Source organism: Neoarius graeffei, chromosome 19, assembly GCF_027579695.1.
Source record: "Neoarius graeffei isolate fNeoGra1 chromosome 19, fNeoGra1.pri, whole genome shotgun sequence".
Classification (NCBI taxonomy): Eukaryota; Metazoa; Chordata; class Actinopteri; order Siluriformes; family Ariidae; genus Neoarius; species Neoarius graeffei.
This window is the reverse complement of record NC_083587.1, coordinates 20,348,440-20,365,646: the sequence shown is the minus strand read 5'-3', so window position 1 is coordinate 20,365,646 and position 17,207 is coordinate 20,348,440. Positions and strand designations below refer to the sequence as shown.

The following is a 17,207-nucleotide window of genomic DNA, read 5'->3' as shown; positions in this document are numbered from 1 at the left end:
TGAATGCAGGGCTACACAGTGTCTGATTTGTTTTTATCATTTCTAGATTACCTAGTAACTAAACACACACACACACTTCTCTGATGTGATACAGACTGTAGCTACTTTCTGAGTCAGTTTTAATGTCATATTCCAGTCTTCCCAGGAGCAAGGACACACACACACACACACAGGCTCCACAACTCCCCACACACAAGAATGATGAATGCTAAGAAAGCCTGCAGCGCATATGAAACGATTGCCAAGATGAGTTGGAAGCAAAGCAGATCCATTTTCATAAATACCATTAATCCTGAGTGACTCCCAGCATCTCCTGCTCTCTGGCTCTCCAGGACACACACATACTCTGAGTGTACCTCTCACACACAATGCACACATTCATCCTCCACACACACACATACACAAAACTTTGCCTTTGTCTGCTCTTTTCAGATAGCGACTCAACAGCTCACTGTACACCAGACTTTAAAGGAATACTTCGGGTTGAAAAACGATAGAGTGTTCCTTTAATAACAGACGTACTTTGTCTAACAAACATACCAGTGTCCTCTCCTTCTCTCTCTCTCTCTCTCTCTCTCCTGGCCCACCTGAGACTGAGTCATGTGGGGGTACTGAGAGCAGGAATGTATGTGTTTTGGAGCGTGGGGGTTGGAGCAGGAGGGGGTTAAAGGTGTGCTGGGTGGAATTCGGGAGGCAGGCAGGGGGGAGCTATAAAAAGGCCCTGATTGATTTAGCAAACGGAGCGTCACACTGCCTTTCTCCACCCTCCAACCCCCAGCCTGCACCCAGTCTGAACACATCCTGGGATGCTCATCTTCTTTGGAATGGTGTGTATGTGTGTGTGCACTAGTGCATGTGTGTACAAGCACTAGCAATTTATTATACCAAAGTCTTGGAACACAAGTGTGTTATTTTATTTTTTAACCACCATATAGTACATAGATGTTATAAGATGTTATATCACCAATATAAAAGCATATTATAAGAGCTTTGAAAGCAAAACTAACTCACATAACTGCTGAAGAAAGCACTGAAAATGATAACGTGAGCCAGGCAAGTCGAGCACACAGCTAGTTGTGTTTCCGTTTCTCCAGTCTTGAGTTATGTTTTGGACTCGGAACCTTACGCAGTTCCACCCTGACTCATCGTAGCTCTGCATGACTGAGAGACTTCACAATTGCCAAAGAATGCAATAAAACCCAATGAAAAACAAGCGTTCATATAACCTCAGAACAATGAAACTGGCCTGTTTTCATTAGAGAAGAAATTTTTGATTGTTAGAAGAGGAAAAAAATATTTCTCAATCTCTAAAGGAAAACATTCACAAGCACCCAGGGTTAGTTGTGTTTCATTGCAGTCCAGACTGGTTTTCTTTTGCTGAAACTCAAGAAGAAGATCACCTTTGGCCTTTGACCTCATTTTAGCTCACGGCCAAATGAGAGGTCAGAGCAGGCAGACTTTCTGGCTCGGTGTCTTAAGGCTATTGGGTGTGTGCACATTTGATATCCTACTGAAAGCTCAAAACGACATGCACTGACGCTCCACGTTTCTGTTCAGAGAATACAATTTTCCGATACTCCAAGGTGATCTAAAATGATGTTTATAGTTTATATTATATTTGATTTTTTAGTTTAAACTTTAATTGACAAATTTGGTTGGTCTGTTTTCATTTTAGTTAGCATTACCTTCTGTGCTACTTGCTGATAGTGCTGTAGTGGGGTTTGGTCCTCGCTTCACCCCTCTATAAACAGAATGATGCAGCGGCACTTTAGTCCTTTGGTCTGTCCAGCTCTAGCCTGGGCCCGCCCATCCTAAGTGTGACGCAACACGAGGGCCTGTTGCGAGCTTAGTCTGGCAAGGCAAGCTATCTCCAGCTCTTCCAAGCTCCCGAAAAATCGGGAGCCAATCAACTTTGAGCATCTCCAACGGCCCTGGGTAGAGGCGTGTTCAAGGCAGTGACGTAGTAGAACTGCGACCGGAAGCCATAGATTGTTTACAGAATCTATGCCGGAAGCGCTTCATTCACATTACGAACATGGAGCAGCGGCAAGCCTTTGACACAGCGGTAGATGCTGTATTGAAAGCATTCAACGGGAAGTTCTCATTGAAAACGGAGCAAAGAGCAGCCCTGGAGGTATTTATCTTCTTCCTGTTACTCCAGCAGTTTCCGTCGCGTCACATACGTCAGAGGAAAGAGTGATGTGATTGGTTTAAGCTTCATCACAGCCTTTTCTGGCTTCGACCAGTAGCAAACTGAGGCATTTCAGGGAGGCGGGTCAACCACGCCTTTGGGAAACGGTTGGGCTTAATATCTTTGCCAGACCAAATGCTCGCAGAGCTTTGAAGTCGCGTTAGCCAGACTAGTCCAGCTCCTCATCTGCTCAAACACATCAGTTTCAACTCTCATGCAGCACCATCACGGTCATCATCTCATAGATCGCTAACTAGCTGAGCCGAGTCCCTGCCTTAATTCAATGTCGTATAGCTGCATTGCATTCTGGGACTTTCAGGAAGCATCTCCATTATTTTAACACTGTACTGTATTTCTCATTAATATGATGATGACGATGATGATGGATGTCACTGGAAAATGAGTTTAACACAATTCTAACTGTGCTAGCAACAACAGTGTCACAAACACCGCATGCCCACAAGAATATCAGAAATGCAGCGCTGACCAACAAAATAGTGTCAGGATCAAAAAAACAATAACCACATCACAAATATTTCAGTATAAACATTTAATTTGTTTGACTTTAGACTTTTCCTTTATCTACTCCTTGTACTTGTTTATTTTACTCATTTACCTTTGTGTTTATTTCTGTAGTGTGCTGGACGTGAATTTGTTGTGTTTTTAGTTACCTGGTGTGTGTGTGTGTGTGTGTAGAGCTGCGAGACTTTGAGCCGGATGACCAGCAGGAGATTGAGGTGGACGAAGGGAACACAGCGGTGATCGAGTGTCATCTACCCGAGAGCCAGCCCCAGGCGCAGGTCCGCTACAGCGTCAAGCAGGAGTGGCTCGAAACATCTAAAGGTAAAAACTTCAAAATCTCTGCAACTTTCCATCAGTTCTCTCTCACTCCTACCTCATTCTATCTCAGGCTTGTCTTGAGAGCCTGATTTTGCTGGAATGCTGGCCGTTTTATCTGCACCCTCCTATCGCTTACATGCTGATAAGCCACTTATCAGGAATAAGCTGAAACATGGGAATACTTTTAATTTTTTTCTCCAATTATTTATGCCATCTGTAAATCTTCCTTTCATGCCATGCCTGGTATGTAACCCTGTGGCAGCTGCAGCCTCTCCATTAGTGAGTTCTCTGTCTGGCGGGGTTTTTTTTTTCCTTTAAACAGAATTTTTGGCGCCCCCTAGTGGCCTGTGCATCTTTCATGTAATGTTATAAGTTACTGTTCCTAAAGTAGAGTCAGGAGAAGTCTAACACTGGTGTTACAGAAGTTAATTGTTAAATTAGATTCAATTTTAATTAATTCATTTTTAGTGCATTTTTAGCGACTTATATGCAGATGGTTTCTGTTTAGATTTATTAATTCTCTCTCTTTATTTATTTTTACTGAAGGTTCTGTTAGTTGTATTAATTTTCTCTTTTGTTTTTTTTTCCAAATGGTTTATTTTTAATTTTCTTGAAATTTTTTTACAGATAACTTTTATTTTAGTTTTAGTAATTTATTTGAACAACATATTTTAAATTGTAGGGGCAGCATGGTGGTGTAGTGGTTAGTGCTGTCGCCTCACAGCAAGAAGGTCCGGGTTCGAGCCCCGTGGCCGGCGAGGGCCTTTCTGTGCAGAGTTTACATGTTGTCCGTGTGGGTTTCCTCCGGGTGCTCCGGTTTCCCCCACAGTCCAAAGACATGCAGGTTAGGTTAACTGGTGACTCTAAATTGAGCGTAGGTGTGAATGTGAGTGTGAATGGTTGTCTGTGTCTATGTGTCAGCCCTGTGATGACCTGGCGACTTGTCCAGGGTGTACCCCGCCTTTCGCCCGTAGTCAGCTGGGATAGGCTCCAGCTTGCCTGCGACCCTGTAGAACAGGATAAAGCGGCTAGAGATAATGAGATGAGATTTTAAATTGTGTCTGATCCAACAAATGAAAGACTGTAAAAGTAGAAAGAGCAGTCAAGGATTGTATGTAAAACAGGAAAATGGAAAATGACAATGAAAAGCAGTGTTTGTCTGCATTTTTATTTTATTTCTGTTCGGTTCAGAGTCACTGTTTCTAGTTTGCATTCAGTAAATAATTTTTATTTATTACACTTTTTTTTTCATTCTTTTGAGTATTAGTTTTCTAACCTGTTCTGACAGTTAGCTCCACTGTCCACTATCAGATTAAAAAAAAAAAAAAGAGGCTTTGTGGTTTGAACCATAGACATATAAACATAGACGCCGCATTGAGCTGGTGGCCCGTTGCTGGGATACGTCAGAGTGCCCGCCATATTTGATGTGGCAAATCTTCCCCGTAAACCAACGCAAGTAAATGGACTGAACTTCATAAAGCCCCTTTCTACAATAATATTTAACTCGATGCCTTTTATTCACCCATTAAGACACACACGTATATATTTGGGAAACAAACAGGCATCAAAACAACACATATAACTTTTAATGTGATGGTTATAAATAATGTGCGAAATACCCTGTACACTGCAAACTAGTGACAGATACGCGATAGATAGCTCAGGTAAGCTAATCAGTCAGCATACCGTAGCAAGCTACCAAAACCTGAGGCCACAATAACCAACCTACAAGACTGAATATGATAAATGATGGAAATAGTGGAAAAACTGGAAATAGTGAATGAAAATAAAAATGTACTGTTTTATTTATTGAGTCACCACACAGACCTACTCTCGTTGAATAAAGTGAGCTGAATGACCGCCAAACTGAGTTCGGCCAGGTTCTAACATCATACCAAAACAAAATACATCACTGATTCCTTCACATTCAGAAAGGTTAAAAACATTCATCATACGTTCAAAAACGTTCATCATAGTGTGGCACTGTATTATCTAATTCTCACTGCTTATAACTCTACACCTCCCCGGTGGAGATGAGCTGGGAAACTGAAGACTGAAGGAACAGTATTGAAAAGTATTTTTCCAGTCTCACCTGTGAAAGGTAATCCCATGTGATCTCGTTTGGACGGTAAACCTGTTGGTACAGTTAAACGCAGCACATGAATGAGGCATCTTTATTCTCGGCTACTGTCTAGACGCTATACCAGAGACGGTTGAAGAATCTCCACTTTGCCACATCCAATATGGTGGCGAGGATGACGTATGATTCTACGCAGAATGCGGTGTCTATGTTTATATGTCTATGGTTTGAACAGTCTTCAGTGCAGTTGGTTTGTGTTTGCTGAGTGTGTTGGTGAAGTGATGACCTGTGGCTGTCACTATAGGGAATTACCTCATCATGCCATCAGGGAACCTGCAGATCGCCAACGCCACCCAGGAGGATGAAGGGCCTTATAAATGCGCTGCCTACAATCCAGTCACCGAGGAGATCAAGACCTCCACCTCTACTGACCGTCTGCGCATACGCCGTGAGTGCACACACAAAAAAACGCCTGTGTTCTTACACTGTTTTACTTCTTAACATTTAACAAATCAGGGGTGTTCAGTTTAAATGGTCCGGCTTCATAAAATTATTTGTTTAGGAAGGGCTGGATAAGCAATTAACAGAATGGTGGCAACAATTAATTTTTATACTTAAACATTAGCGATTAGTTCATTGCTATAAATAAGACATCAGTTTGTGATGAAGTGGTCGGTTGATGACCCCGATTTAAATACACAGTAGTGTGCAAAAGTCTTAGTGACGTATAAAGAAATGCTGTCGACCAAAAATGGCGTAAAAATAATGAAATGAAATGTTTCAACATTAAAAAAGTACTATAAACAGGAAGCAGTAAGACATAATAAATCAAACAAAGCCAATATTTGGTGTGAGACGGCCCTTTGCTTAAAAAAAAATAGTAGTCTGAGGTCCAGTGAGTGCAGTTTTATGCAGAAATGAGCTGTAGGTTTTACTGAGCGTCTTACAGAACCAGCCACAGTTCTTCTGGACACTTTGACTGTCACACTCGCTTCTTCATTTTGCACCGAAACCCAGCAGCCTTCATTATGTTTTCTTTTTTAATCTGAAAAGTGCTCTTTTATGGAATATGCTGCTCAGATACAAACATTTTTTTTTTCCTGTAACATTTAATTTTGTGCTGGAAAACAAACGTTTGGACTCTAAAATGTTTTTGTACTGACTCGATAATGTAGAAGTCATAAAATAGAAATCTATAACAAAGTTTATATATAAAAAAAAATAAAAAATACGGGACCTGAGACTTTTGCTCAGTACTGTAAGTTGCATATGCCCCAAGTGTCTAATTAGTAATCAACAGCTAGACCTTTTCTAATAAAATTCAGATTCAGACAAGTACGTAATTATACATTTATATTTTTAATTTGTGAAGCGGGGCGGCACGGTGGTGTAGTGGTTAGCGCTGTCGCCTCACAGCAAGAAGGTTCGGGTTCGAGCCCCGTGGCCGGCGAGGGCCTTTCTGTGCGGAGTTTGCATGTTCTCCCCGTGTCCGCGTGGGTTTCCTCCGGGTGCTCCGGTTTCCCCCACAGTCCAAAGACATGCAGGTTAGGTTAACTGGTGACTCTAAATTGAGCGTAGGTGTGAATGTGAGTGTGAATGGTTGTCTGTGTCTATGTGTCAGCCCTGTGATGACCTGGCGACTTGTCCAGGGTGTACCCCGCCTTTCGCCCGTAGTCAGCTGGGATAGGCTCCAGCTCGTCTGCGACCCTGTAGAACAGGATAAAGCGGCTAGAGATAATGAGATGAGATGAGATGAGATTTGTGAAGAGTTTAAAATTAACCATTGATTGTGTTTATCCAAAAAATTAGCAGGTACAGATATTGTTTCGCTAATACATCCTTAACAATCCCAAAAGAGTCACACTCTCAGCAGCTGTGGTCACTAAGCTGTGTTTCTTTTGTGCAGGTTCAACATCCGAGGCAGCGAGAATCATCTACCCACCAGCGTCGCGCTCCATGACAGTGCGTAAAGGCCACAGGTTGGTTCTCGAGTGTGTAGCCAGTGGCACCCCAACTCCTCAGGTCACCTGGGCAAAAGACGGTCGAGAACTAAGCCCTCAAAACAACACTCGCTTCCTACTCAGCAATCTGCTGATTGACGCTGTGAGTGACAGAGACTCAGGCACGTACGCCTGCCACGCCCACAACGGCATGGGCTCTCCTGGAACAGCAACTGTTCTCTACAATGTCCAAGTGATCGGTGAGTGCTCAGGTCATGCAGGGACAACACAGAATGTGCGTGCTGACGGGACACGCTGTCTGCACTAGTTACGCCTTTCTTTTATCCACTAAGCTTGCAAAGACTATTTTACATTTTATACTTCTCACAGAGCAAAACAGGCAGAAGTGTAAGGAGTTTGGATTAGCATTCATTCTGGATAGCGTGTTGTATCTGTTTAATAACTGATGCCATTTTGAAAGATGAGAGTAGCGTGTGTGGGCAGAATTTGGAGTCGTTGAGACAGAAATGAGGTTGTTTTAGTAGGGTTGTCTCTTGCCATATGTGATTGATTAAACCAACTCTGCTGCTGCCCTAATGAGCACTTGCTGTTTCTTTAGCAGCCAACCATCAAGTACAAGAGAAATAGCAAGAGAGAGAGGGAGAGAGAGAGAGAGAGAAAGGGAAAGTGTGGAGGAGAGAAAGGGAAAAGGGAGAGACAAAGCCAGAGAATCATATTCGCAGACAATGACAAAAAAAATCTGTGAAACAGGTCTGTAATAAACACTGTATTTTATAAATTCTTGGATGCACATCCATCTATATATCGCGGCTCCCTCACACAGACTACTCACTTTCCTGTGTCCTCTTTCAGAGCCCCCTCAGGTGCGGGTGGTGCTGCTGCATCAGGAGCCAGCGTGGGGCGACACAGTGAAGATCAACTGTCAGGTTCGGGGAAATCCGGAGCCCAGCGTGGTTTGGCTCCATAATGCTCAAACAATCACTCCATCATCACATCACCGCCTCTCCTCAAACATGCTGCGCGTCCAAAATGTGGGCCCGCAGGACGACGGAGTCTACCAGTGCATGGCTGAGAACTGGGTGGGTGGAGCCCAGGCTGCCACACGACTCCTCACTGTGCCTGCTGGTGTGTACCTTTAAGTCTATAGGAAACTAAAAGAGTGGTGTCCAAGTCTGATATGTCTGTGGAGATGATCTCACTCTCTCTCTCTCTCTCTCTCTCTCCCTCACTCACTCTCTGTACTAGTTTTATGCCAAAGTGAAAATGCGCTTCTCGCTGTCCCTCTGTTAAATCTGCTCTAATCTCGTCTGCTCTTAGCGCCCTCGCGACCGGGTCGGCTGCCCCGCATTCGGCCGCTGAGCCCTGACCAGGTTTTGCGAGAGCACCCTCCTGCTCGGCCCGTGGCACCCAGCACAGAACTTTTCATTGACTGCTCAGAGATCCCTGGGAATGTGTCACCGGCTGAGGCCCCGGTCATCCTCAGCCAGCCACGCACAGGCACGGCCGACTACTATGAGCTCATCTGGGAGCCTCGGGACAATGGTGGGGCACCCATACTGGAATACGTTGTCAAGTACAGGAAGGTAAAAGTGCATTTCACTGAATACTGAATTTATCTAAGCAAACCTTTGAATTCACAAGCCAACAGAAATCTATAATGAGGGATTGCGGTGTTTTTGGCCGTTAAAATAATTGGAAGAGCTGCCTATTATTAAATAGTGGTCACATTGGATTTATGACTCACTCTTTTACTATTGTTGCTAAAAGAACTTAGCTGTGCGGTCTACCAACATACCCATAGTGTTTTTGTGGTAAAATTCAGTTTGCCTGTTAGGATTTTTTGTTTGCAGTATCAGCGTTTCTGGCAATTCTGTATAGGAATGCAAAAATGTCAATGTCTTATTATATAACTTGTATTTCCTCTCTTGCTCTTTCTGTCAGGCTGGTGACTCGCTCAGTGAGTGGACCATAAAGAACATTTCTGGTTTGGAGCACAAGCTGATTCTGGCTAAACTGCAGCCAGCTAGCCTGTATGAAGTCGAGATGGCAGCGAGGAACTGCGCTGGACTGGGTCAACCTGCCATGATGACCTTCCGAACTGGGAAAGGTAATGCAGCTTAACTTAGATCCAACTCCGTGAGCATGTGAAAACACCTCCTGTCATTTTAATAAATATAAATGTTCAACGTTTCTAGGACGCAAGACCAGTGGACCAGTAGAGCAACCCAAAACGCCAGTGTCACCGTCACGTCTATCTCGTAAGTTGTTGAATTAAGTTGCACACACTTTGTGCATTCATAAGTAGAGCACTTTGTAATTTTTTATGATCTCGCCACACTAAGCTGTTCTAACAGTAACCAACTTCATGTTAACTCTACAGTATATGCTAATCAAACCTGTCTGTTTTATACTAACTTTGGTTCTCTGTCTTTTGACCTCTTTTCAATCCTAACTCAAATTAAGGAAAACAGTAAGTGTGATATGGTGTGTGTGTGTGTGTGTGTGTGTATATACCATTTGCATGCATAAGAGCAGCGCTGAATTTGCGCTTAATTTTAACTCCCTGTTCGTGTGCTTGTAGCCCCTGAAGCTCCAGACAGACCGACAGTAACCACGGCATCAGAGACTTCAGCTTACGTGACATGGATCCCCCGTGGGAACCGGGGCTTCCCCATTCAGTGCTTTCGAGTGGAGTTTAAGAAACTGAGGAAGGACGGAGGAGCCGGGGGCGAGTGGGAGGTAGCGGAGGACAACATCTCTCCATCACGTCTCTCTGTACAGATCAAAGGCCTGGAGAAAGGTGTGCTTCATTATCATCATTCTTATGATCATTGTCCATCCTCTACTTTCACATTCGATGAGTAGATGGAGAAATTCTGAGTTATTCATAATTTTAATTAGTGCTTGCGTGGTGTATGCACTATTACTTTCGAAACCAGCAAGTGTCCATACACGGTGGCAGGACTGAGTAAACACATTGTAGGTCCTGAAACTAGGTTTTCGAAAGGAATGCAAAAATTATTTTTAATGCTTCATCCCAGTGACATAACGGAATTTATTTGAAGCCCTAGTGCAGGGGTTTTCAAAGTGTGGGAGAGTCCGCCCCCCCCTTCAGAGAGCAAATAAACAACAGCGCCCCCCCCCTTACAATTTTTATTGTTGCTATACTTAATGTTCCATTCGTATTTTAAAAAATGGTTGTTGTACACATTTGTATTTTTTTATTTTAAACATATGAGCTTTTTTAAAATCTCTTTTTTTACACATTTTAAAACATCTGTGCTTTTTAAAACCTCTTTTTTACACATTTTAAAACATCTGTTCTTTTTAAAACCTCTTTTTTTTACACATTTTAAACATCTGTGCTTTTTAAAACCTCTTTTTTACACATTTTAAACATCTGTGCTTTTTTAAAACCTCTTTTTTTACACATTTTAAACATATGTGCTTTTTTAAAACCTCTTTTTTACACATTTTAAACATCTGTGCTTTTTAAAACCTCTTTTTTACACATTTTAAACATCTGTGCTTTTTAAAACCTCTTTTTTTACACATTTTAAACATCTGTGCTTTTTAAAACCTCTTTTTTACACATTTTAAACATCTGTGCTTTTTAAAACCTCTTTTTTTACACATTTTAAACATCTGTGCTTTTTAAAACCTCTTACACATTTTAAACATCTGTGCTTTTTTAAAACCTCTTTTTTTTTTTACACATTTTAAACAGCTGTGCTTTTTAAAACCTCTTTTTTTACACATTTTAAACATCTGTGCTTTTTAAAACCTCTTACACATTTTAAACATCTGTGCTTTTTTAAAACCTCTTTTTTTTTTACACATTTTAAACAGCTGTGCTTTTTAAAACCTCTTTTTTACACATTTTAAACATCTGTGTTTTTTAAAACCTCTTTTTTTTTACACATTTTAAACACCTGTGCTTTTTTAAAACCTCTTTTTTACACATTTTAAACATCTGTGCTTTTTAAAACCTCTTTTTTAAACACATCTTAAACATCTGTGCTTTTTAAAACCTCTTTTTTTTTTTTACACATTTTAAACATTTGTGCTTTTTTTTTTAAACATCTTGTTTTACACATTTTAAACATCTCATAGCATCGTTAGCTAGCACCTCTTGGCAGACAACACACTGTGGCAGTGGAGCATCTTCAGATCCAGTCCATGAAAATCCAAACTTTAAATAAATAATTGTGGTCGTACTTCCTTTTTTTGCTTGGCCCAGACTCTGTCTCCTCACTCACTGTAGCTTTAGGTACTAAAAATCGATCCATTTTGTCTCTGGTAAAGGCTAGCTGAAGTTCGCTAAATGTCCGCAATAGTAACTTATTCTGGTTTATTTTTCCTCACGTTGTGCCCCCCCGAAGAACTCTGGCGCCCCCTAGGGGAGGTGCGCCCCACACTTTGAAAAGCCCTGCTGTAGTGGATTGTGTAAAGTATAGCAAAGGGAAAGGTGTACTTTTCTAAAAAAAAATTTGACTGGAATGGAAATCAAAATCCATTTTTATCAAAGCTGCTGTTTAAGGTGACCGTGATCTGCATGCTGCAGCCACAGGTTTCACTCAGGCTGCTCGGTCTTGTGTAGCTTCACATACTTCGCCAGATGTTAGGGTTACTTCGGAATCGGGATATAAAATTTTTGCTGTATACCCTGAGTAGAGCATCCTCTTCCCGCCTCTTGTGCGTCAACCATGTTCGGGGGTTCAAAGAGCGAACCTGGTAATGAGATCTTTCTGAGGCCAGTGAAGCTGTTGTTCCTTGACTGTTAGAGATGTTTGTTTCTCTCGCACCCTAGCCTATAGGGTGATTCGTTACTCACATGCTCTTGCCGTTTGATATTTAACATGATTCAGAGGCATCGTCTTTGAAAGATGTCTAGAAGCAAGCACACAGGTTAGATGTCAACACCCATGCCTCAACCATAGAGTAGCACGCTAAGAACAGACACATTGAACAATAAAATCTTTAGCTTGATGTCAGCTGTTGACTTCCAAAACTTTTCAAGGGTCCAAAAGTTGCCCTGAGCTTTGCTTTTAAGCCGCTTTAAGTCAACCAGGTTGCTTGATACATACAAACCAAGGTATTTGAAATCTTCAACAAAGTGCAGCTCAACACCAGTAAGAAGCTCTGTTCAGGTATTAAGGTTGATATCTGAATAGCTTATTAGAAAAATCTGTGTGTATCCATAGAATTTATTTTAAAGTTAAAGGGGTCCCTGCCTGCAAAGAATTGCAAGAACTCCTGCTCTAGACCACTTAATATTTTAGCCCACAGTGGGTGTAACATGGCGGCACGGTGGTGTAGTGGTTAGCGCTGTCGCCTCACAGCAAGAAGGTCCGGGTTCGAGCCCCGTGGCTGGCGAGGGCCTTTCTGTGCGGAGTTTGCATGTTCTCCCCGTGTCCGCGTGGGTTTCCTCCGGGTGCTCTGGTTTCCCCCACAGTCCAAAGACATGCAGGTTAGGTTAACTGGTGACTCTAAATTGAGCGTAGGTGTGAATGTGAGTGTGAATGGTTGTCTGTGTCTATGTGTCAGCCCTGTGATGACCTGGCGACTTGTCCAGGGTGTAACCCGCCTTTCGCCCGTAGTCAGCTGGGATAGGCTCCAGCTTGCCTGCGACCCTGTAGAACAGGATAAAGCGGCTAGAGATAATGAGATGAGATGAGGTCTTTGCTTAGTTGTTTATGCATTTCAGGGACCTCATATAAGTTCCGTGTTTTGGCGGTGAACGTGTTGGGAGCGAGTCCTCCAAGTGCACCCTCCAAAGCCTATACAGTGATGGGCAGCAACCAGACCAACCAGCGGCCCGTCGATGGCCCCTACATCACCTATTCTGAAGCCATCAATGAGACCACCATCATCCTTAAGTGGACTGTGAGTAGAGTCTCATTCTACACCATGTTTCTATAGACTATTAAAAATTCTCAAATATGTCTATAAGTAGATTTTATAAATAAGGTGCTTCAACTATTAATGCTTCTTAAATTCTTTGAGTTGTAATCTGCAGACAGAGACATGACATGGGGAAATGTGAATTTATATATACTGTCATATATAAGCATTATGTTTTTTAATGGTTTGACTTTAACTTGAACATACTACTGAGGTGGGGTTTACATTAGACCGTATCAGCGGATCATCAGATTAACGTTTTTAAAAACGATTAGCGTGCACACAGCAACGCCAATACATGATTCGCGTGCACACAGCAACGCCAATACACGGATACGCTAATCACATGACTAATTCAGCACGTAAGTTGAAATGTGTCAGTGCGGCTCACCGCTTCCTCCTCAGCGGCTGCGCTCCAAATCACTCCGCCCTGAACAGCGAGTGCCCTCTGGAGGTTGCGCACTCCGGCCCTGCGCAGCTCACAGAGCGCGCGAGTGTAGTGCACGAGCAGTGATTCGGGACTGAGCCGCTGTGCGCAAGTCACTTACCACTTGCAAGTGGAAGGATGGCAAGCCTAAAGACAATCATAACTACACAATGGGCAGTATTTGCATCAGTATTTGCAGTATTTTCATACTTTTATACTCTTTAATGAAAGGTGATACAAGGCGGAAGTCCGCGCCGTTTTTCAGCAGTCGCGTCACATGACCAACGCCAGCTAATCAGGAAGGTGGATGTCACAGTGACGTTGTCCAGTGACGACGCCAGCTAGAGCTCAGCACAGCGTATCCGCGTATTCTCAATGTTTACACAGCACCGGACCAGACACGATCTGGATTGAATACGTGGGCCCTGGCGGATTCCCGTTTCCCGGCGTTTCCAGGCGTTTTAATGTAAACGGACAGTGCATCCGCGAAGAAAACGAGACAGATACGGTCTAATGTAAACTTGGCCTGAGTCACCATCAGCTACTAAAGAAGCACCTTTTTTTTCCTCAGTACACACCAGTGAATAACACCCCCATCTATGGCTTCTACATCTATTACCGTCCCACTGACAGCGATAATGACAGTGACTATAAGAGAGATGTCGTGGAGGGTGAGTCATGTGAAAAGATTAAACACTGGGAGCGTGACGTGTTTAGGGGTGAATAGCTTAAATTCGTTGCTGTGTTTTTCAGGAGACCGATACTGGCATGCCGTTACCAGCCTGCAGCCTGAAACAGCATATGACATTAAGATGCAGTGTTTTAATGAGGGAGGTGTGAGTGAGTTTGGCAATGTGGTCATCTTAGAAACGAAAGGTGAGTTCCTAATGCTCTCTCTCTCTCTCTCTCTCATTACTCATTACACACTCGCACAGAAACACACTCAGGCTTGCTATATAGTTGTACGAGTCCATCATCATTGCAGTTCTCTAAAGATTTTAATTTGGATTTCCAGCCCGACCCAATCAGAAGCACACAACTCCAGAGACTTCGTCTCACCGGCCAAACGTTGGAGGCCCTGTGCCACGCCCCAGTGATTTACCATACCTCATAGTGGGAGTGGTTGTGCTAGGAGCCCTCGTTTTCATCATCGTAGCCTTCATTCCATTTTGTCTGTGGAGAGCCTGGGCCAAGCAGAGTGAGTGTACCACTGATCAGCTATTCTTTAAAACTTAATGTTAACTATTAACATCTCCGAGCAGGTTATTTTGTTTCCTGTACAGAACAGAAGTATATTTGTATTTTAAGTTTGTATGATTTTGGATATAGCCGAGCTCTGCTGTTAATTCTTGATGCGTATGTATTTCAGAGCAAACGACAGATATGTGCTTTCCAGCTGTGACTGCACCACTGTCGTCCTGCCAGTACACCATGGTGCCAATGCAGGGCATGGCTTTAGTAGGTCACTGCCCTGTAGACTCCCACCTGACTCCTGGCCATACTGTGTACGCACCCAAAGGAGAGTACACTGCCAACGGGAAACATCACATACACCGCCTTCCTGCACTACACCAGGTACACATTCAGCATGTACAGCAAAGTGAAAGATTAATCACCTTAAAACAGGCTGGATTAGAACGAAAATTAAACTCCCACTGAGGCTAGTGTTGATAACTATCCTAGGAGATATTTCCTTAACTGAATAAGTAACTTGAAATTCTGTCTCTATTGCAGGAGGCTGCAGACTGTGAAATGGAAAACGGCACATTTTTGCCTCAGAGTCTTTCCAATGGACATGCCCATGCTTATCACTACTCCATGGGGTAAGAATTATTAATGCAACCAACTTTTAGGGGTTCTGAACCAGGCTTAGAACCGTGTGAATAATGAGTGCTATGATTTTTTTTTTTTTTTTTTAAATTGCAACTCAAATATGAATTACGAGGCGATTTTGACTTTGACTAACGTGATGTGTTGGCTGTCCACAGTGTTCCTGGCCATGTGGAAGAGGATGGCTGCTGTGAGCCAGACGACTCTACCATGGAGCTCCTGAGCCATGATCATCCCGAACATGTGCAGGAGAACCACGCTACCCAGTGTTTAGGTTAGTGATCAACATCATTCCATTCCAGTAGGCTTACTGGCTGTTAAATTTCCCATAGATCCGAATGTGTGCATGGTGTCCTCCAATGACCTTCCGTCTGTATCCTGAGTGTTCCTGGAATAAGCTTCAGATCCACCACAACACTCACGTTACTAAGGCAGGATGAATGGAAAATGATTATTGATTTATCATTGATGGCAGTTATATTTTCTCCAGACTTGCCACTGTTACCCGCATCAGAGGCTGTATGCTTGACGACGTCAGCTGAAGGCGCAACACAACAGGAAGTTGTCAAGATCCAATGTGAAAGCCAGCTAGAGGAGCGAATACGACATGATGGATGAAAAAGAAAACGAGGGTGCAGGGGACATTAAACAAACAAAAACAGCAAAAACAGAAGAGAGACAGTATTTATTTTTGTATTAAAGATACTATATTTATATATTTATGCTCATGTAAATAGTTTTATGTTGTATATATGGATTGTTTATATGAGAGAAAAGTGTATTACTACAGTATGTTTGCTTTGTCACCACCAGGATAAAGGAAGTTCCTCGTTCATGCTGTTTTGCTATTGGAAATGTTAACACTATCATTCATTACTTTAAAAAAAAAAAAAAAAAGCACTACACTGTAAAGAGTGCTTTAACATGAAGATCTTGAGCACAAGATTTGTTTATGAAAGACCATTTAAAAGACAGTATTTATCAGTGTATATGTTCATGTGTTATTCGGAAAAAAATCTGTTTCTTCCAAAAATTCTCACTACATGGGGCTTGAGAATCTGCATTACTGGTGGTGCTCAGCTTCCTGGTCCAGTTTTCAAATGTTTTGTAGATATATCACTAAAAAATATGTATTTCATCATTAACAAAGTATTAACAAATGTATGCAATGTATAAACACCCTGCCTTCAGTAATATTGACTACATGCTTTTAAGAAGCGAATGGAATACCTAGAATGAACACAACTACCTTCAGAAACAGATTTTCAGATTTATGGAGTGACGTAAACTTTTACTTCCAATCTCATTTTGTTGTCTGTTTGTTCAGTCTATTCTTGACTAATCATTAATCTCATTTGACCATTTTATAAACAAAAAAAATTTCAATGAAAAGCATGCTCGAAGAATCATATATTTAGTTCCTTGAAATCTCCCTAAATTCTGAAAACTGAAAATCATATAATTTACAGTTTCCTCTAGACTGTACAAAGAGACAACGCTACTGTATCAGTATTAGCCTCCACACAAAGTGCTGAACACTGAAAAAAAAATGAAGGAAAACTCATTTTCGAAGTGTATCTGGCTGTTGTAGTTACATGACACAGCATTACTGCATGTAAATAAAGCTGAAGACATTACAGTGAATGTTTCATTTCATTTTTCAACTGTTGACAATGATTCTTTCACAATGCATAAACTAAGAATTCTTCACATTTTAAAAGCTATTTAGTTATACTCCTAGCGTTTTCATTAAAGAGACTATTGAATATTCCAGCAAGACCGAAAACTTTACTGTGTCCTCTAAATATCAAAAGATCATATTAATCATATATTGCGATAAAGTGGGCTAACTGTGATTTAGACAAATGCTTCACAAATGACAAATACTGCACTTTCTGCAAATAAAGTGGCCCGCTCACCCTTCCCAGAATCCTCTGTACCAAATAGTGAATCGCCATTTTCCAAAAACATTCC

The 17,207-nt window shown here is 42.0% G+C and overlaps 1 protein-coding gene across 1 annotated transcript in view; it reads left to right on the top strand.

Annotated features, from left to right (window-relative positions):
• Positions 1–16,877, top strand: part of boc (BOC cell adhesion associated, oncogene regulated) — a 34,341-nt gene extending 17,464 nt beyond the window's left edge. Inside the window, exons 4-19 of the mRNA XM_060899827.1 lie at positions 2,888–3,034; positions 5,416–5,559; positions 7,018–7,311; positions 7,925–8,197; positions 8,390–8,655; positions 9,014–9,179; positions 9,268–9,330; positions 9,654–9,872; positions 12,780–12,958; positions 13,975–14,074; positions 14,157–14,279; positions 14,419–14,601; positions 14,773–14,978; positions 15,138–15,226; positions 15,392–15,507; positions 15,724–16,877. Of these exons, the coding sequence (XP_060755810.1) occupies positions 2,888–3,034; positions 5,416–5,559; positions 7,018–7,311; positions 7,925–8,197; positions 8,390–8,655; positions 9,014–9,179; positions 9,268–9,330; positions 9,654–9,872; positions 12,780–12,958; positions 13,975–14,074; positions 14,157–14,279; positions 14,419–14,601; positions 14,773–14,978; positions 15,138–15,226; positions 15,392–15,507; positions 15,724–15,851 (2,696 nt within the window). The 3' untranslated portion in view covers positions 15,852–16,877. The remainder of the gene's footprint in view (positions 1–2,887; positions 3,035–5,415; positions 5,560–7,017; positions 7,312–7,924; positions 8,198–8,389; positions 8,656–9,013; positions 9,180–9,267; positions 9,331–9,653; positions 9,873–12,779; positions 12,959–13,974; positions 14,075–14,156; positions 14,280–14,418; positions 14,602–14,772; positions 14,979–15,137; positions 15,227–15,391; positions 15,508–15,723) is intronic.
• The last annotated feature ends 330 nt before the right edge of the window (positions 16,878–17,207 follow it).